The sequence below is a fragment of the Schistocerca nitens genome, chromosome 8, assembly GCF_023898315.1.
Source record: "Schistocerca nitens isolate TAMUIC-IGC-003100 chromosome 8, iqSchNite1.1, whole genome shotgun sequence".
In the NCBI taxonomy this organism is placed as follows: Eukaryota; Metazoa; Arthropoda; class Insecta; order Orthoptera; family Acrididae; genus Schistocerca; species Schistocerca nitens.
This window is the reverse complement of record NC_064621.1, coordinates 579916047-579942652: the sequence shown is the minus strand read 5'-3', so window position 1 is coordinate 579942652 and position 26606 is coordinate 579916047. Positions and strand designations below refer to the sequence as shown.

General features: G+C 41.5%; 1 protein-coding gene across 1 annotated transcript in view; it reads left to right on the top strand.

Moving 5' to 3' along the window:
• Positions 1-26606, top strand: part of LOC126199685 (protein O-mannosyl-transferase TMTC1-like) — a 229400-nt gene that overhangs the window by 42832 nt on the left and 159962 nt on the right. The window contains exon 6 of the mRNA XM_049936612.1: positions 11168-11308. Within this exon, the coding sequence (XP_049792569.1) occupies positions 11168-11308 (141 nt within the window). The remainder of the gene's footprint in view (positions 1-11167; positions 11309-26606) is intronic.

Below are 26606 nucleotides of genomic sequence, written 5' to 3'. Positions count from 1 at the left end.
AACCTAATGTTCGCACTTTGATTGCACTTAACCTGTTGTTCTGTTAAGTGGTTTTCCATGTCACCCCCATTTCCTTAAACTATTTTACCGCCTTTGATACCAAATCAAGTAATTAATTATGTTCTCCCACCATTTTCTGGTACACTTTCCGAATTTCACATGCTTTTGAACGCCACTGCTTTCGCATTCATCTTTATCACCCAACTCCTTAAACTACCATACTGAGTTTTACATAAAAATTACGTAAATTAACGTAGTGTTCTGCACTTAACCTGCTGTTCTGCTCCATGACACCAACTCACACACACCCTCCCCTTAACTATTGAACCCCCAACACCACATTTTTATTAAAAATTGATTCAAACTAATTAAATCGATATTCTTCATACTGATGTTTTTTTTAATTTGCATCATTCTACTGGTTGGTGAAATCGATGGAATATAGTTTTAGCAAAAGATCGCTAGTAAAAAACACATCCCACCAACCGATGCCCGATGCCGGATGCCGGCTGAAGATGGCACCGACTCCACACCTGCCCCCAACAGTCAGGATGCACTGGCGGCCACCGCGAAGTGACGATGCGACCATTAGCTGCCAAGCCACACACCGTTTGGGTCCTGCAAGCATGAGGCAGTGGCAACCCGTATTCACTTGACACCTGAGAAATTCCTGTCGAAATACGTGTTCACCCAGGCACCGTTGCTGGCGCGATGACGCGGAACTGTGGGGACCAGCGCTATAGAAACCCGTTCCAATGCTTCCCAGAGTACCTCAGAGTGCATTGTTCCTAGCAATCCTAAAGGGACACACGAGACGCGTCGGCCATGTGTATGTGTTTACCTGCCCAGTGAGGCTGACAGATCGCCACGCGATATGTGCATAGCATGGCTGTTATTTTCAGTGTCCTACAGTTACTGGTCTGGAGATGTCCTATTACCACAATGTTAGGTGAGGGACAACATTATACCAGAGATGGATGGTCTGCTTCAACTTGTCTTTCAACATACGAACAAAAAATACGCCACCTTACACTCAGAACTTTCTGTAGATAAACAACGCAAAAGTTTTCTACAGAGCATCAAATACATACAAAACTCATAAGAATATTGGGTTCAAATGGATCTGAGCATTATGGGACTTAACATCTATGGTCAACAGTACCCTAGAACTTAGAACAACTTAAACCTAACTAACCTAAGGACATCACACACATCCATGCCCGAGGCAGGATTCGAACCTGCGACCATAGCAGTGACGCGGCTCCGGACTGAGCGCCTAGAACCGCTCGGCCACCACGGCCGAATATTGGGAATCAGGAACATATCTACCAGTGTAACTACAATTTAGTATTACGATTGCTGCTGCAGTCTGACACCGATAGATGTACAGGTAATGTCTCCTCTTGACCGCTGTGGTTTTGGAATAAATCTCAGTATCAATTGCACACAAAATTTTCCACATAAAAGTCTCTCTCATGCCCTCATGGTCATCGATGTGCTGAATCTTCACATCCCTCACGATAGGACACACTCTCATTTTCTCTGGTCATGCCACAACGCAAGCCACTGTAATATTACACTACAATATATACATTTTAAACAAACAGTGCAGTTATTTTTTATATCTGTGCAGCACCTGAAGAAATTATGGTATGCCCACACTCACACCAACAACATGTTTCGATTCTCCTCGGTCCTAGGCGAATATCGGTCAAAGGTTTTGAATCAGCGCTTCTGGAATGTGCTGCACCCTGCCAAGATTCTCTCAAACAAGTGTTATGAAAGACAGGTGTCCAGCACTATGTGTTAATTAATACTGCACTTACGGATGTAGTGCTTGAAAAGACATCACCAAAGTGGGTTAGTGTACTGTAATCAACACCACTACCGATGGAACAACAAGGAAAATACGATTATATGCTTAGGGATGCCGAACAGGGGACGTCTTCTTAAAACCATATTGCCCATTCTGATTGTACACTATAGCAGGTCCAGTTGAACACTTGCATTGCTATATTGTGCCCAGTTAATTGAAATCACGATTCCCCATGTCCAGTCTATCCTTCCATTATGATTAGACATAGGTAATTCTCTTGGTTTTTACGTAAACAGTAGTTTTATTACTTCCCACAAACATATGTCGAAACATAAGCCACCGTACCATTACGTTCAAGCAGCAGCATAACTTTTCTATCAATTACATTAGTATAAAAGTATTATGATATGTCCACACTTGCACCAGCGGGGTGTCGTTTTTGCACTGCAAAAAAGCTTCCTGCCATTACGTATTTGTCGATGAATAAAGGATGTAATTACAATTTTAAAAAGCCCTAGAGTCTTTTCAGTTTATCGGTTTCACTGCTTCCATGAAACCTTTTGGTATTTTCGATACTTGTAAATTCAGGAAACACACAGAAAGTTCTGAGTGTAAGGTGACGTATTCTTTGTTCATGTGTTCAAAGACAAGATGCATCAGACCATCTATCTCTGGCGTGATGCTGTCCTCTCATCCAACATTGTGGTGTTACGACATCTCCAGACTAGCAGCTGCAAGACACCGAAAATACCAGCCATGCTGTTGCGCACATCTCGTGGCGATGCGTCAGCCTCGCTGGGCTGGTAAACACACGTGCCTGGCTGACACACCTTGCGTGCCCCGTTACAATTGCTATGAACAATGCACCCTGAGCTATTCTGGGAAGCAGTTCCGCATGATAACGCCACCAAGATGCCTAGGTGAACATGTATTTCGACAGGAATTTCTCAAGTGTCAAGTCAAGAAAGGGATGCCGCCGTCTCATACTTGCGGGACCCAAACGGACACCTGTGCATGGCTCAGCAGCTGACAGTCGCGTTGTCACTTCTCGGGTGCCACCGGTGCGTCCTGACTCTGTGGGTGCTTGCAGAGGGTGTGCGTGAGTAGGTCACATGGAGCAGATCAGCAGGTTAAGTGCAGAACACTATGTTAATTTGCATAATATCTATGTAAAATGCAGTACAATAGTTTAAGGGGGTAGGTGACAAGTAATAATGTGTCAGACATGTCGTTAAAAAGCATGTTAAATCTGAAACATGTACCTGAAAATGCTGGGAGGACATACCTAATTACTTAATTTGGTGTCAAAGGCGGTAAAATAGTTTAAGGAAATGGAGATGAGATGGAAAATCACTTAAAAGAACAATAGGTTAAGTGCCGACAAAAAAGGTGAACATTTGATCAAGACACCAAAAGTATAGTGTCAAACATTAGGTTATGCAACGTGTTTGCTCTTATAATTACTTCTTACAAAACCTACATGATTCCAAAGAACAGAGAATGATGAGTAAGAGGAATCAATCCCCACAAACTGAATTTTTTATAAATAAGCAATATACCCTTGAATTTCCTGTTATGAGATCCTTCCTCTCCGCCAATGAGCAATCAATTTCCTTATATTACATACACTGCCTTGAATCCCCTAAATTGTTTAAATAAACAATATTACACACATTGTCTAAATTGTTTAAACAATATTCCATGCACTAGAATTGAATTGCCTCCAAATCACCAATCAACTGAGACTTTTTCTGCCAATATGCAGGAGGGAGTCTGGGAGGGGAGTGGGTTTAGCAGAGAGGGAGGTTTTAATTAATTGATCAATTTCATTAAGTAGTCAATCAAACTGATAAACATGAGATGGTCTATTCTAATAACTCAGACTTGAAAGTGTACCTCTAGCAGCGAGGGGGGAGGTTCCCTGAGGGGTGGTTGGAGAGGGCTGGGGAACAGTAGTTTCAGGGCCTGTCAAACAAAAAAAAATGATTCTTTTACCAGAATAATCGGTGAAGGACCTATAATTCAAAGGAGAACAATAGGCTAAGTACCTGTCAATCAAAGGAGAACAGTAGGTTTTCCCTGAGTGCATACCTGTCCCTGATGTAGGCAACCCGCACTAACAAATGCGCTGATGTCCACTTTGTCCCACTACTTATGTGTACCTTGGGAGCAAGTCTACCAGCCAAATCTATCAAGACCAAGAGTCCGAAGCCAAGCCTGTATGAGTGGAAAGTAAGAAGCGATTATTGAAGAACCAGTACTAATTAAAAAGGGCTTTACAAAACCGACATTTGGTAGTATACCCATCCATTAATTTCTCATTACTGAAGAGTCAGAGCAATATAATTTATTCTAAAATACACATATAATCTCGTTTGAAAGCATTCAAATGATACACATACATTCTAGTGCCTTGAAGATAGTCTAACATGAGCAGTAACGACTGGTGTATGGTTACACCTCAAGAGACAAAAAAACAGAGGCCATATTGACAGTATTTTCGTTCAGTGTAACTAGTATTAGTTACAAAATAACTGTTGTTTTTGTGTAGCGTGAATTTGAGTTGTACCAAATCGTGTGTCATAATGAGGTCGAGTAATGGACTTCATTTTTTTTACCAAACAACTCTGCCAATGTAATTTACATACGAAAATACTGGCGTATGAAAAATTACTACGTTCACTAATTAACATTCCGTTGGACTGTCGGGAGCACGTGAGAGGCGTAACGAGCGCACGGGTAAATGACGGCAGCGTGCTTCCTGACATTTTAGGTGTAATACAATGGTAAATTTCCAGATAAAGCGAGTTCAAATAAAGAAAAGAAAGAAAAATAATGATTTTTATCATACTGAGAAGTGCACTTGTGGAAATTAAAATCAAGAATAACATTCAGTGAACGTAAAACAGTAACGTAATATTTCGACGATAGAAAGAGTAAAACAGTTTTCAAAATAATTGTCGTTATTAACTACCATAGATATGTTTCCTTGCGTTTTCTTCTCAGCAAGACCCTTCACGAAGTGTAATTCTGCAACTCATGCTCAGAAAGTCATCGTAACGTTGTGGCAGAAAGTACGTGTTGCATTAGAAACTATTTTCCCGCATACCATTCCATGTGGGGATGTTGGTGCCTCTGTGTATACGCCTGAATTTCTTTAAATTTCCCTCGAGGTTATTAAGCCACATTATAGCTGCAGTAAGTAATTTGTTTTGCTATTTGGTTTGGAATTCTGGCTCTCTAAAGTTTCAGAGTAAGCCCATCTGCAGTGTGCAATAGGTTCTTCTAACATGATCCATCTGTATGTGTGGAACATTCGTGTGACGTTCTCTCAGAGATTAAACGAAGCTATGACAAAGGACGCAATTTACTTTCAAAAACGTCCTTCTTCCGTTAATTGAAGTTGTGAAGTGTCTCAAACTGACGTAAAATACTAAAGAAGAGACTGAACGAGCATGTCACTATCTTTTTTGTGAATGAACCAAAATTATCAGGGATCTTGCGTTAAACCTCAGTTTCGCATGTTCTTTCAGTACAGCTATATTTGTGTCGTTGTTCGCCAGTAAATCTCTCTGGACGTACACTGTCAGAGATTTGTTGTGACCGATTTCAGTAATTGACATCCAATCATGCAACAAGGGATATTTGGTTTTCCTTCAAGTTCCGCACGTTGTATTGCACATACGTTACCCGCCACGAACTTCTCTCTTCTGCATAACTCTTCGTCTGAGAGTACCACATGCACCCAATATCCTTTTATTTGTAGGATGTATTCCAGTCTCTGTCTTTCCCTACAGTTATAATCCTCTACAGCTTCCTCTAGTACCACGGAAATAATTCATTGTTGTTTTAGCGTATGTACTATCCTCTAGCACCTCCTTCTAGTCAAATTTTTCACGAATGACTCTCGTCACCAATTCTGCAAAGAACTTCCCCTTTTCTTACAGTATGAATCCACCTAGTTTTCGACATCTTTGTATAGAACCATTTGCCACATTTTCTTCCAACCCTGTTTCTCGCAGTCTATGATTCACTTGCTCCAAATGTACAGTCTCACAGATTTCTTCCTGGAATTAAAACGTTAATACTAATAGACTTATTTTGCCCAGTAACGCCCCCTTTGCCGTACTAATTTCTTCCAGAATGTCTTATTTTTATTTCCAAGGTAGTGGAATTTCTTCACAGCATCTACATCGTTGCGCCTAATTTGATTTTTAGTTTACCAGCAATCTCATTTATGTTGCATGTCATTACCTTCATCTATACCGAGTTTTTTTTTCAATCTATAGTGCGTGTTCTCATTCGACTGTTTCTTACACTCAACGAGTGCTGTAATTCTCACTTTCACTGTGGATAGAAATGTAACCAGTGCAGAGAATGTTGCTATTGATATCATTTCGCTCTGAATTTTAGTCCCACTCCAGAACCTTAGTTTTATTTCCATTATTACTTCTTCTACTCATAGACTGAACAGAAGGGCGATAAGCTGCATTCCTGTCGTGCGCTGTATGTGCACTTCGTTCTTTTTCTTCCATTTTTATTGTTCCTTCTTTGTTCTCATACACGTAATTAGTTGAGTACTCAGCGTTTCCTGGATGTGTATATATTCAAATTCGATTAGTGGGTCTTCGCCTTCCCCTCTCTCTGTCAATCTCCTTCTGTTCCCCTTCTCTATCAATTTCCCCCTCCTCCTCTCCCTGCCCATCTCTTACTTCCCCACAAATGTGTCCATGTCCCCCTCCTCCTCTGTGTCTATCAATCCGCTCCTACCCCCTTCTCACTACCCCACACCAACAGAACTTTGCTGGATCTTACCATCACAGTATTTCTTTTCAGATAGTAAATAACATGTATACCGAATTCGATTGAAATCGATCCGAGGGTTTAGAAGGTGTATTTTACCAGCGGATCTGCCCACATACGCACAATTCATATATATTTAACATATTGCACACAAATTTTGAATATTTTACCTTTATCTCTAGCGAATTTCAGCTCGCAGTTTCGTTTTCACACAGCTCAGAGTGTGCGAGTGTGTGTGTGTGTGTGTGTGTGTGTGTGTGTGTGTGTGTGTGGTGTGTGAATTTCTAAGGGAATGAGTTGCTGAGGTCATCAGTCCCTACACTGACACGCTACTTAAACTAACTTAATGTAAGAAGAACACACACACCCATACCCGAGGGCGGACTCGAACCTGCGGCGGGAGAAACCGCGCAATCCGTATCATGAGGCCTCGAACCGCGGGGCCACTCCGCGCGCCTAAGTATCCTGAACTATGTGTCCCCACGTGATGTATTTTTGCAGGTGCTTCCAGTGGTGTATGTGAACACCGTCAGCAAAATGTGCTGCGAACAGAGTTATTAGCAAAATAGTAACAAATTAAAAGGTCATTCTTCATTCGACAGTTTTATTGCATGAATGCCGAGAATGGAGTAGGGGATAAACTTTTTTCTCGTTTTGTGTGTGTGTGGGATGGGGAGAAATCTGTGAGACTGTACACTGGGAGCTAATGAATCATGGGATCAGGAGTGGGAGCAAGAAAATATTATGTGCAAAGTTCGTTGAAAATCACTAGGTGCTCTCATTCTGAAACACTGGATGAATATAGTCTGACTGTTTGTGCGTCATGAGCTACGCCTCTTTTTGACCCCACCACCCATTTGTTTTAGAGGTAGATGTTTTTTAGCACCACTGTTATTCTTTTCACACAGTAAGTGATACGTGTACCAAATTTAGTTGAAATCGATCCATTTGTTTACGAGGATACATGGAATATATACATCCACCCTTACAAAATAAATGTACGTGCGCGTTAGCTGCGCTAGAACAGAATGGACTTTTAGGATGCGAAAGTTTAAGTCGTGATGAACAAAATATATCCGTCTGAAGGAGTCGATTAGATGCAGATTTAATGCTTGCAATCGATCTCAGATTGACAAAAGGAGCGGAGAATTCAACAGCGTTATACCACAGATTTTCGAAATGTTGTACTGTATTGTATTGTATGTTAACTGGGGACCTTGAAACGACGGAGAGGCTCCGTCCCCGCCGCAGCCGAAGTGGTCCACAACCCCACGACCACTACCGCAGTCCACTTCACCCCTCCACCGCCCCACACCGAACCACTCTTTCAGGGTTATTGTGCGGTTCGGCCCCCGATGGACCTCCCCACTGAACGTCTCACACGAGACGAGTGTATCCCCTATGTTTGCGTGGTAGAGTTATGGTGGTGTACGCGTACATGGAGAACTTGTTTGCGCAGCAATCGCCGACATAATGTAGCTAAGGCGTAATGAGGGGAACCTGCCCACATTCGCCGAGGCAGATGGAAAACCGCCTAAAATTCATTCGCAGACTGGCCGGTTCACCGGACCTCGACGCAAGTCCGCCGAGCGGATTCCTGCCGGGGACCAGGCGCTCGTTCCAGATCCGGAAGCTGTGCGTTAGAACGCACGGCTGACCGGGCGGTCTTTTCCAAATGTTACAAAGCCTACTGAAGCAAAGAAGGAATATATCTTCAAACGTTTGCAATAACTGATGAGCCTTAGTCTTTATCACAAAATGTTCATAGATCGATACCCAGTGCTTCTCTAAATTATTTGCATCTTTCTCAGTACATAAGCACTAGTTTCTTAGTTTTTTTTCACGGAGAAATACCTACTTTCTCTAACTTTTTTTTCCATTTCTCACAATGCAATTGACTTTCGAGGAGCGGACTTGGTAACAAAAGCTCAGATGTGCTAGCTGCTGATGCTTCTGAAGACTTATGTGGTATTGATAAACTCCATGGAAGAGACCTTCAGTCCATCAAAATAAGCCCAAGGGTGTCTCAGTTACGCTCTGTTCATAAAAATACCGCCCGTGCTCGTTGCGCTGAGGCAGTTATGCCCGAGCGAGGTGGTGCCGTGGTTAGCCCATTAGAGTCGCAGTCGGAAGGACGACTGCTGAAATCCCCATCAGGCCATCGAGAGTTAGCTTTCCCAACATTTCTGCACATCACCTAGTGAAAATGCCGGGATGGTATGACCGGTTCCCTACCATATAATAGATTAATCTGAACTTATTCTCCGCCTCTAATGACCTAGTTTCAAAATGGTAGCGAGACGGATGTATTAAGATGTCAGGCCACAAAAAATAAATAAATAAATAAATAAATAAAAATAACAGTTCACCCTCCCCCCCCCCCTAAAAAAACAGAATTTCATTTCACAAGTTGTGCGAACTGTTATTACGAAATTTTTTAACTCGTGAAAGTTCACAAAATCGTATTAATGCAATTATTTATAACAATCCAAAAAAATCAGCAATAAACATTTTCCATTCCAAATCTGACGTGTATTAATTTGAAGTTTCAAATTGTGATACTGCTTGGAGTTTGACCTCAGATATTTCTGTCTCAGATTCAGTAAAACACAGCGTGCATCCACTTACCAGTACTACAGACAGAAAAACATTTCCATTAAAAAATGTTCCAGAATAAGACACCAAGTTAGCTCATCAGTTTTAGCAATTAGATAACTCATTTGTTAACTCATCAGTTAACATCTTTAAGTACGCCAAATCACAACAGGCAGTGGGCATCTACAAAAAAAGCGTGAAACATAACCTTTGCGCAAAAGAGAAAAACATTTTTGAACTCTCGTAAATAGACAACGTTTGTCACATTAGAGATTCCAAGATTAGGAACAAATGGCTGATCATGTAATTAGGTAGAATGCACATCTCAGTCAAGAAAGTACATACCAGTGTACATAGCTTGGTTTTAAGTTGTGGTAACTCGATTTAGTTCTATGAAAGAATGTGTAAATATAGGCAACGCGGCCCACATGGCTTAAACTAAAACAGTAGGTACTAAAACTGAACTTATATTAATCCTGAATAGCAGCTAAATTACATTCAACCAGCACATATAATATTCATAAATTACCAGCATGTCTCAAAGCCAATACAAGAACTAAACAAACCTCCCCGAATAAGTGTGGCGCAAACGATTTTAGTAAGTACGTTAGCCTAGCTGGAACTGGTAAATTCTTTAAATAAAATCCTGGTTATCTTAAACGTAACACAATATAACACTCATACTATAAAGAACTCTATGGCATAGCAGATAGCTCTGAATAGCTGCTCGTACAGTCTGTATACACTCTAAGATGCTCACCAAATAAGTCCAAGCGGTGCTGATGACTGCAGCTCACTGCTCGCACATTGCCCTCTGTAGGCACAAACAGCAGACGGTTCAAGGCTGTCTTCCACCAAAGCGAAATACTTCTTCGGCACGTAACTGGTAGAATATGGAATCGCATACCCGCTCGAAGTCATATTCAACTTCAGCAAATGCTGGTGGTACCCATGTGCGACATGTCTGACAGCACATCTCCTTCGATGACCATCCTGCAGTTTTCGGTGACGAACTTCTCAGAACGGGCTCATCCACAATGTCGTTAAGTTGGTTCTGTGGAGGGTGTGCATCTCCACGGGGTGGGAGGTGAGGGAGCAAGTTGCGAAGAGAGTATACCACATTTTCGAGATTATATCACAGCACAGCACGCCTCATAATTGGCGACAACACGTCAAACACTAATTTTCATTCTGCGGCCTTCTTGCGACAATTATGGAATATACCTCGCGAACATTATATGGGCTCCAGAATGAGATTTTCACTCAGCAGCGGAGTGTGTGCTGATATGAAACTTCCTGGCGGATTAGAACTGTGTGCCAGACCGAGACTCGAACTCGGGACCTTTGCCTTTCGCAGGCAAGTGCTCTACCAACTGAGCTACCCAAGCACGACTCACGCCCCGTCCTCACAGCTTTACTTCTGCCAGTACCTCGTCTCCTACCTTCCAAACTTTGCAGAAGCTCTCCTGCGAGGAGAGCTTCTGTAAAGTTTGGAAGGTAGGAGGAGAGCTTCTGTAAAGTTTGGAAGGTAGGAGACGAGGTACTGGCAGAAGTAAAGCTGTGAGGACGGGGCGTGAGTCGTGCTTGGGTAGCTCACTTGGTAGAGCACTAGCCCGCGAAAGGCAAAGGTCCCGAGTTCGAGTCCCGGTCTGGCACACAGTTTTAATTTGCCAGGAAGTTTCATTATATGGGCTTTCAGGACGGCCCGACAAAACGATGAAGAGAGTTTAATTCTCTGACGGTTGTTCAAGACTTGTATTTGTTCATTCGATGCCGTATACAAAAGGTAGTCCAACAGCTTATTAAGAAAGATTTTGTGCCATAGTATAGATGGTTACGTAATTCTGGCTTGCAGCTGCTGTCATTTTGATTTGGAATTGTCGCTGGCGGTCTAAAAACTGCAGCGGGTCCTCGTCCCGTAGTGTGTGGTAACGCCCCTTCGTGTGCTCGCAGGCTGTGGCCGGACTACGCGAGCGCTCACAACAACCTGGGCACGCTGCTGGCGGGGGCGGAAGCCGAGGCCCACTTCCTGGCCGCAGTGGGGCTGGCGCCGGCGCACGTGCACGCCCACTACAACCTGGGCCAGCTCTACAGGTGAGGCGAGGGGGCGCGTGATCCACGTGCTGGCCTCTCATAGGAGGTAGTGATCTCAACTCGCACGTGTTGTGCTCTGGTGTTACTCAGCGAGAGACGGAGACAGATCAAATCTCCTCAGACCAACATATTTTAGCTGGTGTCTCCTGAGTCTTTTGAAGTAGCATACCTGAATAAAATCTTCTAGTTTGTAAGCTGCATCAGTTCGCATAAGCCACGTGAGGTTTCGACGGCTGTCTCTGCCATCGTCATCAGGAGTACAAGCCACTTATTGCTGGGACTGGAACCGTGTTAGTGTAAGGACAGAAAGAAAGACGGAGATATGCGTGCTGACTCGCCGCGCTGTCCAACGCAGCTATACGCGCCTATTGCTGCACGCAGAGATCGCTGGTCAGCCTGCCCGTCAAGGTGCAGCAGAGCCATTACGTCATGCGCGCACCGCTAGCTCTGTAGACTTTCTCATACGATTCTACAAAACTATTAATAAAAAAGGATTTTTGTGTTATGTATAGCTTTATACGTCAGCTTTATGCTGAAGTGCCAATAATGTCGTTAATGCTCATATTTATTGTGATATTCTGATTTAAGTAAGATTCTGCGTGAAATTAAAAAAAAATATTGCAATGAAAAATACGGCGCACTACATTTCTGCGTTTGGTGCACATTACACTATATGTTTCGGCGAATGATATAAGCTAAGATTCTGAAATTCACTTTAGACTTAGAAGTTTTCTATCTGTCTTCAATCTCGACAAAATGAAATGTATGTGTCAAGTTCACCTCCGATTGCATATGTGTAAGAATGAAATATTTATAACGTACGTCATATCTCTCAAACCGCTGAAGATACCGAAACGAAATTTTGGCACTTGATACCACAGAAAGAGGAGAGTATTTTCCCATGTGAATAAGAACGCGACCTTCCTTATCTGCGTCGATATAGAGAAAGCTATACCTGTTACTTATCTTTTTTCACTTCAGTTTTGTTATTTTTCAAAAAAAGTCTTGGGTAACTAGTGGAAAGAGAATCTGCCAGTATGAAAGTAAACGTGAACGTCCTTTTCTTATATTACTGCACACCGACACAACGAGGTTTTTTGTGAGATACTGACCGTTCTTCTCTGCTATTACTTGTTTAATAAGACACACTGTTCTGAGATTGTGTCGCAATAGAAACTGCAACATGAGTTGGCGCAAATTATACTGTGTTTTGACAAAATAAGCAAAATTAAACCTGCGCACAAGAGAACTGTATCTGTTACTCATAACTGATGAAGCTTCTTCAAATGAGGAAAGATTAACAATTCTGACAAAAATAAATCGCCAATTCTGTTGCACTTCTAGCGTAATTCTGCAGTCCGCCGTATTTTTAATAGTAGATGACAGAAATGGAAACTTACCATAGGATTTTCTTCCGTTTTTCATTTGACAAATACGAAAATAATTCCAGAATGAGATTTTCACTCTGCAGCGGAGTGTGAGCTGATATGAAACTTCCTGGCAGATTAAAACTGTGTGCTGGACCGAGACTCGAACTCGAGTTCAAGTCTTGGTCCGGCACACAGTTTTAATCTGCCAGGAAGTTTCATGAAAATAATTCTTAGCAAATAGTTTAGAATTTCTGTTCTCTTCCCCATTCAGAGGAAAGTGGAGAAGTTCATCCAACCTGTAACCTATTTTAATCTTAATTACTAGTCTCAGGCGGTTCATAACGTAATGAAAGAATGTAGTTCCTGAAGGGCATTGATAGATGGTTCAAACGGCTCTGAGCACTATGGGACTTAAAATCTGAGGTCATCAGTCCCCTAGAACTTAGAACAACTTAAACCTAACTAAGCTAAGGACATCACACACATCCATGCCCGAGCCAGGATTCCAACCTGCGACCGTAGCAGTCGCGCGGTTCCCGACTGAAGCGCCTAGAACTGCTCGGTCAAAACGGACGGCCATTGATAGATGGTGAAACGAGATTTGTTGTGGTTTCCTGTAACAACGTAAGTGAAGAAACTAAACATTTATTTTCTTAACAAAAATGTACTTTTGATAACCTACCGACATGATTTGTTTTCAGCTCCTCACTTAATAAACGACTGTTTCAGGAGCTTTAAATCGTGGAAAGAAAATCATTTGCTAAGTTTCAATACTGGCATTCCCTTGTTACAGAGACACTGGGATACAAGATTAGTCTGAAATTGCAACAAAATGAATGATTTATTTTGGCCTGACTTGTTAACATTCTCTCCCCTGGAAAGCGTCATCAGTGGCGATTTTTGGCTAAAAAGTTTAACAATTCCGATGCAATTATATCCCCAATTTTGTTGCAATTTCAGGGAAAACCCGTAATGCAGTTATCTTTAAGAATGAACAGCTCCGACTGAAACTAAGCAAATGATTGTCTCTCTAAACTTCATTCTGCTTCACACATGAAAAAAATACAGAAAATACTATGCGATGTGTCCATTAGTATCTCTAAACAGAGTGGCGTGAATATTCTTCTACAAGTATTTTTTAATTCATCAGTGATATTGACTTGACTTTGGTGAATAGTTTGCAAGGCTCCGCAAGTCGTCAGTGTGTTGACAGTTTCAGAGATAGGAAAGAGTTTTACTCGGCCGCTTCTACTCTACAGCAAAAAAAGTACTGTTTCATCAAAAATAACAAATTTGGTACCTGTGTATCTGTGGATAACAATGTTACCAAAACGTGACAGTAATTTACGAACCGCTTGAAACGACTCATTAACGTTAAAATAGGTTGTAATTGTATGCAATCTATCTTCAACAGATTACAAAATGGTTATGATGAAGAAGGTCACCGCTTCACTCTGAAAGGGGATAGGATCAGAAATATGGTACACTGTTTGTTGTGAATTGTTTTACATTCCTCAGATGAAGAACAAGGAGAAAGATTGTTCGATAAGTTTCATTTCCAGTCGCTCACTATTAAAAAATACGATGGATTACACGATTTCGCCAAAATTGCAACAGCATTAGTGATATATTTTTGTCTGAGTTGTTAGCCATTTCTCGTTTGAAGAAGCTACGTCAGTTATAAGCAACGGTTACATTTCTCTTATTAACAAGTTTAATTTTACTTTTTTTATCAAAGCAAATATAAATTGCACTAACTCACTTTGCAGTAGCTATAGTGAAAGAATCTTGAAACAGGGTATCTTATTAAACAATCAATAGCAGACCATTGTTATCACTACCTTACGGAAATCCACGTGGTGTCGTTTTGCTGTTACATAAGATAATAAATTTTTTATTTGTTTCATTTCAGCAAATATTCTTTTCAATGACAGTCAGAAACTTAAAAAAATTACAGTACTGGATTGAAAATGTAAAACAAAAACCATAAATTCTGCTACATCGCCTTAAGATAACAGAGTTCCATGTCTTAACTATACAGCAAAATACTCTCCTCCTTGTGTTCTATCAATTGCCAAAATCTCCTATCGATGTTGTGGATATTTCATTCTCGCTCACGTGCGGTCGGTAGTGTAAGCGCTACATAAAATCCATTTTCTCGAGATTGGAGTCAGATACATACCTCCTCCGAAGTCTAAAGAACAATTAAATGTCTTAGTTAAATTTTATTTGCAGCAAAATATGGTGTAATATGCACTAAATGTGAAATCCATATTTTTCATTTTACACTTCTTCGAATTTCGCACAGCGTCTTACTTAAATGGGAATAGCACAATAAGTATTAGTATTATAGACATTCTCGGCACTTCACCATGAATATGATGTTTAAAGTTACAGGTAACGTGAAAATAATTTTTTTTCTGATTAGTTTTTACAAAATAGTTTCAGAAAGACTGCATGACGTGCGCCTCGATTATGTCAGCGAAGAGCGTCGCTAACTGGCGCGCTGAAAGTGGGCAAAGAACGTCTCGTTTTTTCCGACTCGGCTGCAGGCACAGGGCTGAGCTGGTCAGCGCTGCCACCCAACTGCCAACTGCTGCTTCATGAGATAACAAGGGATATTTCCCTCGCTGGGTCAGGGTGCTTCGCATGGGGGTTCACAGGCCCCTACCGATGTAGTCTTAACCAGTCCATAATATTATATCTGACTTTCATAAAACAAACGCGATATTTTGATATTCTCTCGGCCACTCCAAACAAACTGTTAGTGATACATAAAAAATGAACAAGATCTTTTTGTAGGAAATTTAATGTAATTAAATTATGTACTGGCAATTGTATTCTCTAGAGGCCAAGTTCTTGTGTTATTCAACTCAGCCCCAACGGTCAGAATTTATGAAAGGTTGCTTATGGCACTGCCTCCTTGGATTATAAAGAAATTTGCTACTGGACGAATTATTTTGCACATTAGACATTTTTTGGTCTTCATTCAGTGACTTTATTTAGCCAACAGGTGAGTCGAGCACTTACATATCGTTAAACTCACGCTTGTGTAAATTTTACCTAACAGTTTTGTGAATACTATCAGCATAAAATAAACAATTACACCGTCATATACATCATGTCTCGTGACAATGAAACTACTGCCCTTGTAGGGTTAAGTTGGGATTGATTTCTCAACGTAATTAATTTTAGCGTAACGTATATAATAGTCAGTTTTTTTCCGTTACCCTCATGGGTATGCTTCATTGTTAACGTTAACGAAACACCCGACTATGCGGGTAGGATAATAGCACACTGAGTATAAACCAAAGGACGCCTAATATCGGCAATAGTTCGTGTAGTCGGAAATTTTTGTACAGTAGTAAAAGGGAGTATGACGAACAACGTACTAGAAACACTGACTGATGAGGAAAGAGTGTAGCAGTGAAGGTGCATTGGAAGATAAATTTTGCATGTTTTTCTTGAATAACTGGAAGACCGTGCCCTCCTGCGAAAACGAATCTCATTACAAAATTTAACTACATCAAATTTCCTACAAAAACGGCCTTCTTCATTGTTTTTCTGTAGGACTAATAGTTTTCGTGCAGCGAGACCAAAACTCGAAAATCTCGCGTGTGGTTTATGGATGACAGATATAACATTGCGAGTTGCGTAATACTACATAGGTGTCAGCAGCTGAATCACCCTGTAGAGGCGCGACTGTAGGGTCTGGAACATTCCAGACAGAGCGGAAGTTATACACGTGAACTAAGGCTTGTTAGGTAGCTCACAGTACACTCGCCAGCGAAAGCTCGAACCTTTTCTTCCAAGCGGCGAGGCTTGTAAACCGAGAAGATTCCATTCATCTCTAGCTGACAAACTCGTCACCGCCCGCGTGTTTGTTTTACCAACATTCTACACTACTTGCCATTAAAATTGCTACACCAAGAAGAAATGCAGATGATAAACGCTTATTCATAATACCAGAACCGACATGTGATTACATTTTTACGCAATTTGGGTGCATAGATCCTGAGAAATCAGTACCCAGAACAACCGCATCTGGCCGTAATAACAGCTTTGATATGCCTGGGCATTGAGTTGAACAGAGCTTGGATGGCGTGTTCAGGTACAGCTGGCCATGCAGCTTCAACACGATACCACAGTTTATCAAGAGTAGTGTCTGGCGTATTCTGACGAGCCAGTTGCTCGGCCACCATTGACCAGACGTTTTCAATTGGTGAGAGATCTGGAGAATGTGCTGGCCAGGGCAGCAGTCGAACATTTGCTGTATCCAGAAAGGCCCGTACAGGATCTGCAACATGCGGTCGTGCATTATCCTGCTGAAATGTTCCGCAGGGATAGAATGAGGGGTAGAGCCACGGGTCGTAACACATCTGAAATGTAACGTTCACTGTTGAAAGTGCGCCGGCACGGTAACTTCGCGTGTTCGGTCAGAGGGTTAGCTGCCCTCTGTAATACAAAAATTGTGTTAATGGATAAACGACGAACTGAAACGGGTGCCTTGCGACGTCGGCCCTGAGCAGATCCAACGAACTAAAACGAATGAAATGAGATTTGAAAAAGAAAGGTACCGTCTATGCGAACAGGAGGTGACCGAGACGAGTAACCAATGGCACCCCATACCATCACGCCGGGTGATACGCCATTGTGGCGATGACGAATACACGCTTCAAATGGTTCAAATGGCTCTGAGCACTATGGGACTTAACTGCTGAGGTCATCAGTCCCCTAGAACGTAGAACTACTTAAACCTAACTAACCTAAGGGCACCACACACATCCATGCCCGAGGCAGGATTCGAACCTGCGACCGTAGCGGTCGCGCGGTTCCAGATTGTAGCGCCTAGAACCGCTCGGTCACTGCGGCCGGCAAATACACGCTTCCAATGTGCGATCACCGCGATATCGCCAAACACGGATGCGACCATCATGATGCTGTAAACAGAACCTGGATTCATCCAAAAAAAGGACGTTTTGCCATTCGTGCACCCAGGTTCGTCGTTGAGTACACCATCGCAGGCACTCCTGTCTCTGATGCAGTGTCAAGGGTAACCGCAGCCATGGTCTCCGAGCTGATAGTCCATACTGCTGCAAACATAGTCGAACTGTTTATGCAGATGGTTGTTGTCTTGCAAACGTCCCCATCTGTTGACTCAGGGATCGAGACGTGGCTGCACGATCCGTTACAGCCATGCGGATAAGATGCCTGTCATCTCGACTGCTAGTGAAACGAGGCCGTTGGGATCCAGCGCGGCGTTCCGTAGTACCCTCCTCAACCCACTGATTCCATATTCTGCTAACAGTAATTGGACCTCAACCAATGCGAACAGCAATGTCGCGATACGATAAACCGCAATTGCGATAGGCTACAATCTTACCTTTATCAAAGTCGGAAACGTGTTGGTACGCATTTCTCCTCCCTACAAGAGGCATGACAACAACGTTTCACCAGGCAACGCCGGTGAACTGCTCTTTGTGTATGAGAATTCGGTTGTAAATTATCCTCATGTCAGCATGTTGTAGGTGTCGTCACTGGCGCCAACCTTATTTGAATGCTCTGGAAAGCTAATCATTTGCATATCATAGCATCTTCTTCCTGTCGGATAAATTTCGCGTCTCTTGGACGTCATATTCGTGGTGTAGCAATTTTTAATGTCCAGTAGTGTATTAGAAACGAAAACAAAAATGAAGTGTATTTGTAATGCTATATTGAAAAAATTTAGTTGACATGTATTCATGAAAACACCTTTGAATTTATGCAGTAGACTCTTTGTGAGAATATCCCAGACAGTTTCAGTACGCTCGGCGTAGGTGCTTCACTAGTCTATAGCGTTATTTTGTAGAAGTCTCTACAGCAACGCGTCTTTATAGCTCTACAGACTGCAGTTGGTTTCTCCTACAGACGTTAGCGCTTCGCAGTTGAAAGCTGTTAAAGTTGCTGCTAGGTGTCAGGGATCCCCTTAAATTGACTAGAATGTAGGAGTGTCTTAGTAGTAGAGAACAGATTTATTAGAACTTCATGCATAATGCGGTATTTTTTCACGCATCTCATGGTCATGAAGTAATAAATACGACATCATGAAATAAGTTGTGAATATAGTTGGTAGAGAAGAAGCAATAAATTTAGAAGTAATGAATGACGAGAGAGTCTCGCGCATCTCACTGTTTGTCTTATTATATCTCCTGATCTGTGTCTCGTACTTCATCTTTTCTCCCCCTGTATGATATTTAGTTACTTGAATGGAAAATCCTGGCCGAGAGAAATCACTTCCCCAATATTTCAGCACAGATATCTCCACAATCCCAAGTATACATTTAGTTACCATTCAGAATTCTCAAGTCTATAAAACAAAATACTTAGACAGTTACAGTTCATAATCATACTTTGTCTGCGTCTCGGTGTCGAAGTCAGCACCCGGAATAAATCTCTGTGCCTCTGTAGAATTCCGGGGATCTTCGACTCTGTAAAGGACAGTCAGAGGCACAGTTGTACAGCGTACTATGACACACTCACTCTGCAGCATGGGAATCAGTGTCCAACTTGTGCATTAATTAATTAAGTCCAGAAATTATTCTCTCAAAATGGCATATGAACGATCGTGGTGCAGGCTCTACTGATTTCCCCGGATACAAAATTCCCTACGGTTTACGAGACACTAAATATTGTTCTGAGCCGCAGACAAGGTATAAGTAAAAATGTCTAAAGAATTAGATGTATCTTTTCCATCAATGAAATTATATTTCTCCATAAATTATCTTCGTAGCTACATTCCAGGGTACATCAGTTTCTTGTATGAGATGAAATGTTATCGTAATTATCAGATTTCATTCAGTATTAGAAACGTCAGTTTACATCAATGCCGGTAATTATATTTCCGCCACGATCCTACTCTCCACAATTCGAAATCAAAAGTAAATAAGTCCATAGTACACTTAATGTTCCACATTATATCCACACAGTTTTTATACCACGAGTCAGAGATAATCTGTCCCTCGCAGTCGTAATGAGTCTTTAATCCGTGTGGACCACTTGTGCAGACTAAGCGAGAAATAGCTGACAGACATAGTGTGATACTACAGTACAGTGATATAATGTTGTAGGTATATTAAGCAGTGTATGTAGGTATTGTCTGCGAAAATTATTATGTGTTTAAGTTAGGAGCAGAGAAGTAATAAAGGTAAACTTGATGCGTAATGCGCCTGTTTTTTACGCACCTCATTGTTTATGAGGTCATATCTCTTGCGTCTCATTGTTTATGACGTCATATCTACTGAACTACGACAGGTAGGTAGTTCTTACCCGGGTAGTAATTGATGTCTGACATTGAGGGCTATGTGTACTAAAGTTGGTTGAAATAGAAAGGAAATAGGAAAAATCTGTTGAATCACAAAGCCATATCGCCAACGTCGATATGCAGTGATGTGCAATGAACATTATGCATTGTAAATATTCATTGCACATCTTTGACATCTTCTTAAATGCCACTCTTGACGATTATTTGAAAATGGGTCTTGCCCACAAACAAGTCGTCGAATGAATAAAAAAGAAAAATTTTTTAAGTTGTAATGATTTTTCATTCTATAGAAGTAATATCTGGCTTTCCCCAAGGCAGTGTTTAGGGCGTCTACTTTTCATGACCCACGTAACCGATTTAGGAGAAAATCCGAGTACCGCTCTTAGATTGTCTGCAGATGATGCTGCCATTAACCGTTTTTTAGAGTCAAAGTAGATGAAAAGTAATTACAAAAGATTTAGACAAGCTGCCTCTATGGTGCGAAAAATGGCAATTGTCACTAAATAATAAAAAGTACGAAGTCATCCACATGAGTACTCCGTCGGCAGGCCACGAGTGGACTACCGGGACCATCCGAACACCAAGTCATCCTCAAGGAGGATGCAGATACGAGGGACGTGGGGTCAGCACACCGCCCTCCCGGTCGTCATGATGCTATTCTTGACCGAAGCCGCTACTATTCGTTCGAATAGCTCTTCTTTCTTTCGTTTTTTGTTTTTTTGTTTTTTTTGTTAATCTCATTTTGTTCTATATTGTTCGTTGACTTTGTTCGTGGTGGACGTCTTATGGCATTTGTTCTGGTTGTTCGTTGATCCGTTCATTCAGGTTTTTATCACAGAGGATAGCCGAACCTTCTGACCGAACACGCTGAGCTACCGTGCCGGCTGCTCCTCAATTGGCATCACGTGGCTGAGTGCACCCCGAAAAATGGCAAAAGCGCATGGAGGCTGAATGGTCACCCATCCAAGCGCAGGCCACGTCCAACAGCGCTTAACTTCGGTGATCTCATGGGAACCGGTGTATCCATTGCGGCAAGGCTGTTGCCTATCCACGGGACTACCAAAACGAATCCGCTAAATTTCGGTTACACGATAAGTCGCACAAATCTAAAGGCTGTTAATTCAGCTAAGCACTTAGGGCGACTGTTTCGAATAAACTAAATAGAAATTAACACGTAAATAATGTTATGGGTAAAGCATAGCGAAGGCTACAATGTATTGGCAGAAAACTGAGGAAATGCATTGTTTCACAAGCTGCGACATTTTCGCGAATAAAATATTGACCCGTATATACAAAAAGTTCCCTTTAATTACGTTTATGTTCACAAACTCTTTGTTAACAGAGTACCGTTTTCGGTCTATAATGACCATCATCAGATCTGCAGCAAAAAATGGGAAAAAAACATAAACATAGATTGTCTACAGCTTAAAAACAATAAATAGACCATAATTAAAAGTACTGTTGTTGCTGGGATCTTCAGTGCTGAGACTGGTTTGATGCAGCTTTCCATGCTACCCTACCCTGTGCAAGCTTCTGCATCTCCCAGTACTTACTGCAACCTACATCCTTCTGAATCTGCTTAATGTATTCATTTCTTGGTCTCCCTCTACGATTTTTCCCTCCACTCTGCCCTCCAATGCTAAATTTGTGATCCCTTGATGCCTCAGAACATGCCCTACCAACAGGTCCTTCTTCAAGCTGTGCCACAAACTCATCTTCTCCCCAATTCTGTTCACTACCTCCTCATTAGTTATGTGATCTACCCATCTAATCTTCAGCACTCTTCTGTAGCACCACATTTCGAAAGCTTCTATTCTCTTCTTGTCCAAACTATTTATCGTCCATGTTTCACTTCCATACATGGCTACACTCCATACAAATACTTTCAGAAACAACTTCCTGACACTTAAATCTATACCAGATGTTAACAAATTTTTCTTCTTCAGCAACGCTTTCCTTGCCCTTGCCAGTCTACATTTTATATCTTCTCTGCTTCGACCATCATCAGTTATTTTGCTCCCCGAATAGCAAAAATCCTTTACTACTTTAAGTGTCTCATTTCCTAATCTAATTCCCTCAGCATCACTACTATATATGCGTTTGTGCATACTTGTTTTATAAAATCAAAGTCCTAATGTACTGCAGCCGTAGTAGCATCGTCAAATATTAAATGCAAAATCAGCACCAGCATCGTCAAATATATAAATAACATCATATGTACGAGTCATGTTGTCAGTAGCACTACTGTTCAAAACAAGCTGCCGTAAAGTAGCCACAAGATGTTTGTGTTGTAAGTTAACCATATGTCGCTAATGTAGGCATACACTAGTTTTCAATGAGTAATTGAACAGCCTAAAATAAAGGGGGATACAATAGTTGAAGATACTCGTTCCCAACAGAGCATCACGACAGAGCAAAATCATTTCTGGCCCTCCCCATCACTCAACCTGTTTCACGAGGCCCTTTTCAGTAGCAGAAACTTGACCGTGGAATGACTTCCCTCATTATATCAGACAACTAAGAAATTTCTACTGTTTCAAAAGGCAGTTAATAACATGTCTACTGTAGCAACAATATAGTCGACCCATACACACTCGTTATACCATTTCACTTTCTCCCCAATCAAATCTTCATTTCCAATGCTCCCAGCTAGTGAAATCTGTCTAATTTTCCCTCCCTTAGGACTCTCTGTGTGATAAAGTATCACTTTCGTAGCCTATACACTGTATTATTGTTATTATTAGCGGCAGTAGTAGTGGTAATGTTGGTAGCAGTAGTACTCCGAGTATTATCTTTATTAATTCTTATTACTAGTTAGTCACATTGTTTCTGCACACCTTCAGATTATTTTCAGTTCTAAAATGCTGTCTTATTACTATTTGTCACATTAAAATTATTCTTATTTTCTAGACAATTACTAAGTGGAAAAAGTGCTGCACATGTGAGACTCTGGTCCGATATAAGAGAGGACTTTAATATCTGAATCTGATCAGTTTATATATGCACTTAAAACAAAATATATACTTACATTAACTTTTTCTTCTTGTTTGAGAACGAAGATTTCTTTTGTAAACTACATTTGAGTTGTTGAAAATTGATCTGACACTCACTCTTCCGGTGTACAGACCACCTCGCTCCGAGGTAAGGAATCCCTTGCTCGCGTGTAGACGGAATGTAGCCACGACAGCAGGAAAAAGTTCGGACTAGCAAGTTATTCGATTTCGATATCCTGTATTTCATGGTCTGTCCATTGTTAGCTGTGGATTTCGTCCCGTCTCAATTTATAGTTTAGCAGACTTGGTGAGGTTTCCGGTTGCTCCAACTAATGCCCAGCTGTTATTTTTCAAATATAATGTGACAGTTCTTTTCCAACTGTTTTAAACTGATTTTATGAAATTTGTAAAGTGCAATGTTCCTTTATTGCTGTATATTGAATAACGAATTTCAAACAACGCATTACAGTACGAAAAGACACGTGAAATTTAAAAATTCTACATATGATTTCAAAACATTTAATATTGGGTTGTGCCGACCAGACTTTCTCATGACATTTTGTTTCACTGCAATATTATGTTAAATGTTTATACATGGTAGTTTTCATACCACACGGTTTCAACTGCAGTTACTGTATTTCAGCTGTCAGAGGTTTGCTATGTGTAAATAGCTGTCTATATGTATCAGATATTTATCTTTCCATTGGAAAATACGGTAAATATACTGCATTTTCCCTTGGAGTGTGAACACCAACTTTCTCATGACGTTTTGTCTCAGAACAATATTTAAAATATACATTCGCCTGTGTTATGTTACGACTTAGATACGTAGCTATTAATTCAACACGGTTTCAACCTCAGTTACGTTATTTCAGTTGTCAGATGTTTGTAATGTGTAAATAGAAGTCATTATTTGCTAGTTATTTATCTTTCCATTAGAAAATACGTGGAGTACATTGCATTGCCGTGCTCTGCTGTTCCTCAGTATTTATTCTGTGAATAAACTAAACAAGTACGATATTCCACCATAAACTTGCACTTACACTTAACAATATATCAACGTTTAGAGACACTGGTGTCTTGTCAAGAAATAGCCCCTGCTTAAGGGTGGTGTCGTCCTACAAAGAGAGAGAGAGAGAGAGAGAGAGAGAGGGGGGGGGGGGAAGAGATGACTCTTGCATGGCAGTAAGAGAGACCTGCTTGTAAGTTCACTGTGTGTTAACGACGTCATAGAGTACCAAACGACGTGCGGCTCATGGAGGAGGATTCTGCACTGCTGCCAGCCGTTCACATACAGTGTTTCGTATCCTGGAAATTCCATAGGCTTTCAGAAAACGAATTAAGAATATTTTGATGTGAATTGGGATGTTTTCTGAAAATCAGGTAGCTGTCTGATGCGTACGGGAACTTACTTCCCCAATCCTGTACGGCAACAATAAACCAAGTGGAGAAACCGCATGGGCAGAAAAACAGATCTTATCTCCACCGGCTTCTGTAAACAATTGTAATACGCCGCGCAGAATACGTAAAACACATTATCGGGGACAGTTCATATAGCAGATACCTTACTCCTTCGATCATCAAACCTACTGAAGTATACCCAGGAGATCGGTTCGGAACGACTTGGAGAGGGTTCAAGTTGCTCTGAGCACTATGGGACTTAACTTCTAAGATCATCAGTCCCCTAGAACTTAGAACTACTTAAACCTAACTAACCTACAGACATCACACACATCCATGCCCGAGGCAGGATTCGAACTTGCGACCGTAGCGGTCGCGAGGTTCCAGACTGTAGCGCCTAGAACCGCTCGGCCTACCCGGCCGGCACTTGGAGAGGGTTGAAAGCATAAAACTAGTAGCATTAACGTATTCCAGCCTGCTGTTTATTGGTTGGGGGGTGGGAGGGGGGCGATGGAGGGAAGAGGAATCATAAGGGAATGTCACTTATCCACAGAGGAACTGTCTTACAAAACTTACGAAAGATTCTCGATTACTGCTCGTTAGGCTGATACCCTTATAACGTTAGATAAATTGAATAAATACAGAAGAGTCAACTAAGAGGGGCACGTTTCGTCAAGGAAAAGAAGGGCGAAAGTGTTACTGAGGTGCCCGACAAACTCCAGTGGAACACGCTACAAGACATGCGTTATACGTACGTCACGCAGAGGATTGTTGTTGAATTCTGAGGGTCTGTGCTGTTGAAATTCTGAAAGCATACCTTTCAATAAGAGTCAGCCTGTATATTATTTCCTTCCCCACACGTCTCGTGAAATGATCACGACAAAAATATCTGAGAAATTAAAGGTAATGCGGGAATGGTAGAATCACAGTCTTGCTATAAGTACCCTCAGATATTGTTAGATATCTTATGCAGTATAGATAAAGGTACTACGGTGATTTAGCGGTAACAGAAAGGAATGTTAGGCTGTCTGACCAGCAACAAAGGGTCCTGGGTGCCAGTGTTTGAAGTTTTGAATACAAAATATTCAGCAATGGTGACAAAAGACTAACGGTATAAACAGTCACCCTAATTCCGCCAACAGTCTTGACACGGAGGATAGAGGAGCAGACAGCGATTCGTGGCATCCTCTTGCCCTTGGAGTGTGAAAATGCCCCTAAAAGGCGGAAGAATCAGCAATGATCGGGGCATCAGGGTACAGAAGGCAATGTAAATCTCTGCATTAAAGACATAAAAGCATATCCACAGGGGACATGGCGTATAACCGAAAAGGTGTCGTGATGGTCTCATCATGGCGAAAGATTCCGGATTAGTCTTGTATTCGGATTGTGGGAGAGGACTACCAAGGAGCAGGTGATCATGAGGATGCATAACCTACGAAACGGTAACAGTCTAAGAGTTGGAGCAAGGAATGTCAACAGTCCAAATCTGGTAACGAAGCTAGAAAGTCTGTAAAAGGAAATGAAAAGGCTCAGCCGACATATCACCACTATAGTGACTATTTACAGAAAGTCCATATGCCTTGGGTAATCCGTGCTACCATGTCTTTATTGCATCTTCCTTACATTTCAGTTTGACTACCTAGGGAGTAAAATTTTGTCCATCTGTTCAAGGGTCTCTCGACCACATTTAATACTTTGCTGCCTAGTACATGGACCTGCTGCACACAAACATTACCTCGTTTTAGTCTGTCTGTAGTCTTGGTATAGTCATTAGTCAGCATATGTTTTCGTTTCATTTTACTAGGAAGGCAACTGATAATGTTCTCTTCCAGCGACTACTGCTTCTTTATCGTCAGAACATATGTTAATTTTCTCTCTGCAATGCGTATGCAGGTAAATGTTTGTGTTAAAACATGAAATTGGAAAACTAAATCAAACCGAACGGAACTCTAATAAAGCTTTAGTACCGTGTGTTATCTCATGAATTTTCCAACTCTCCGCTGACAAAAGCGGCTACACGCCGTGTTGCACATGTGAACAGAAAACGCTATGAATAATTGTCGATGAATGTTCTGCCAAGTACTCCACTATATGCTTTGACGCCAGTCGACAACCTAACACAAAACAGCGAAAAAGTTGTGATAATGTCACAGCTCTGTGTGGGCTCGGTATACCAATGTCATAGCTCTGTGTGGGCTCGGTATACCAAGCTGATTAAATTTTATTAACCAGTC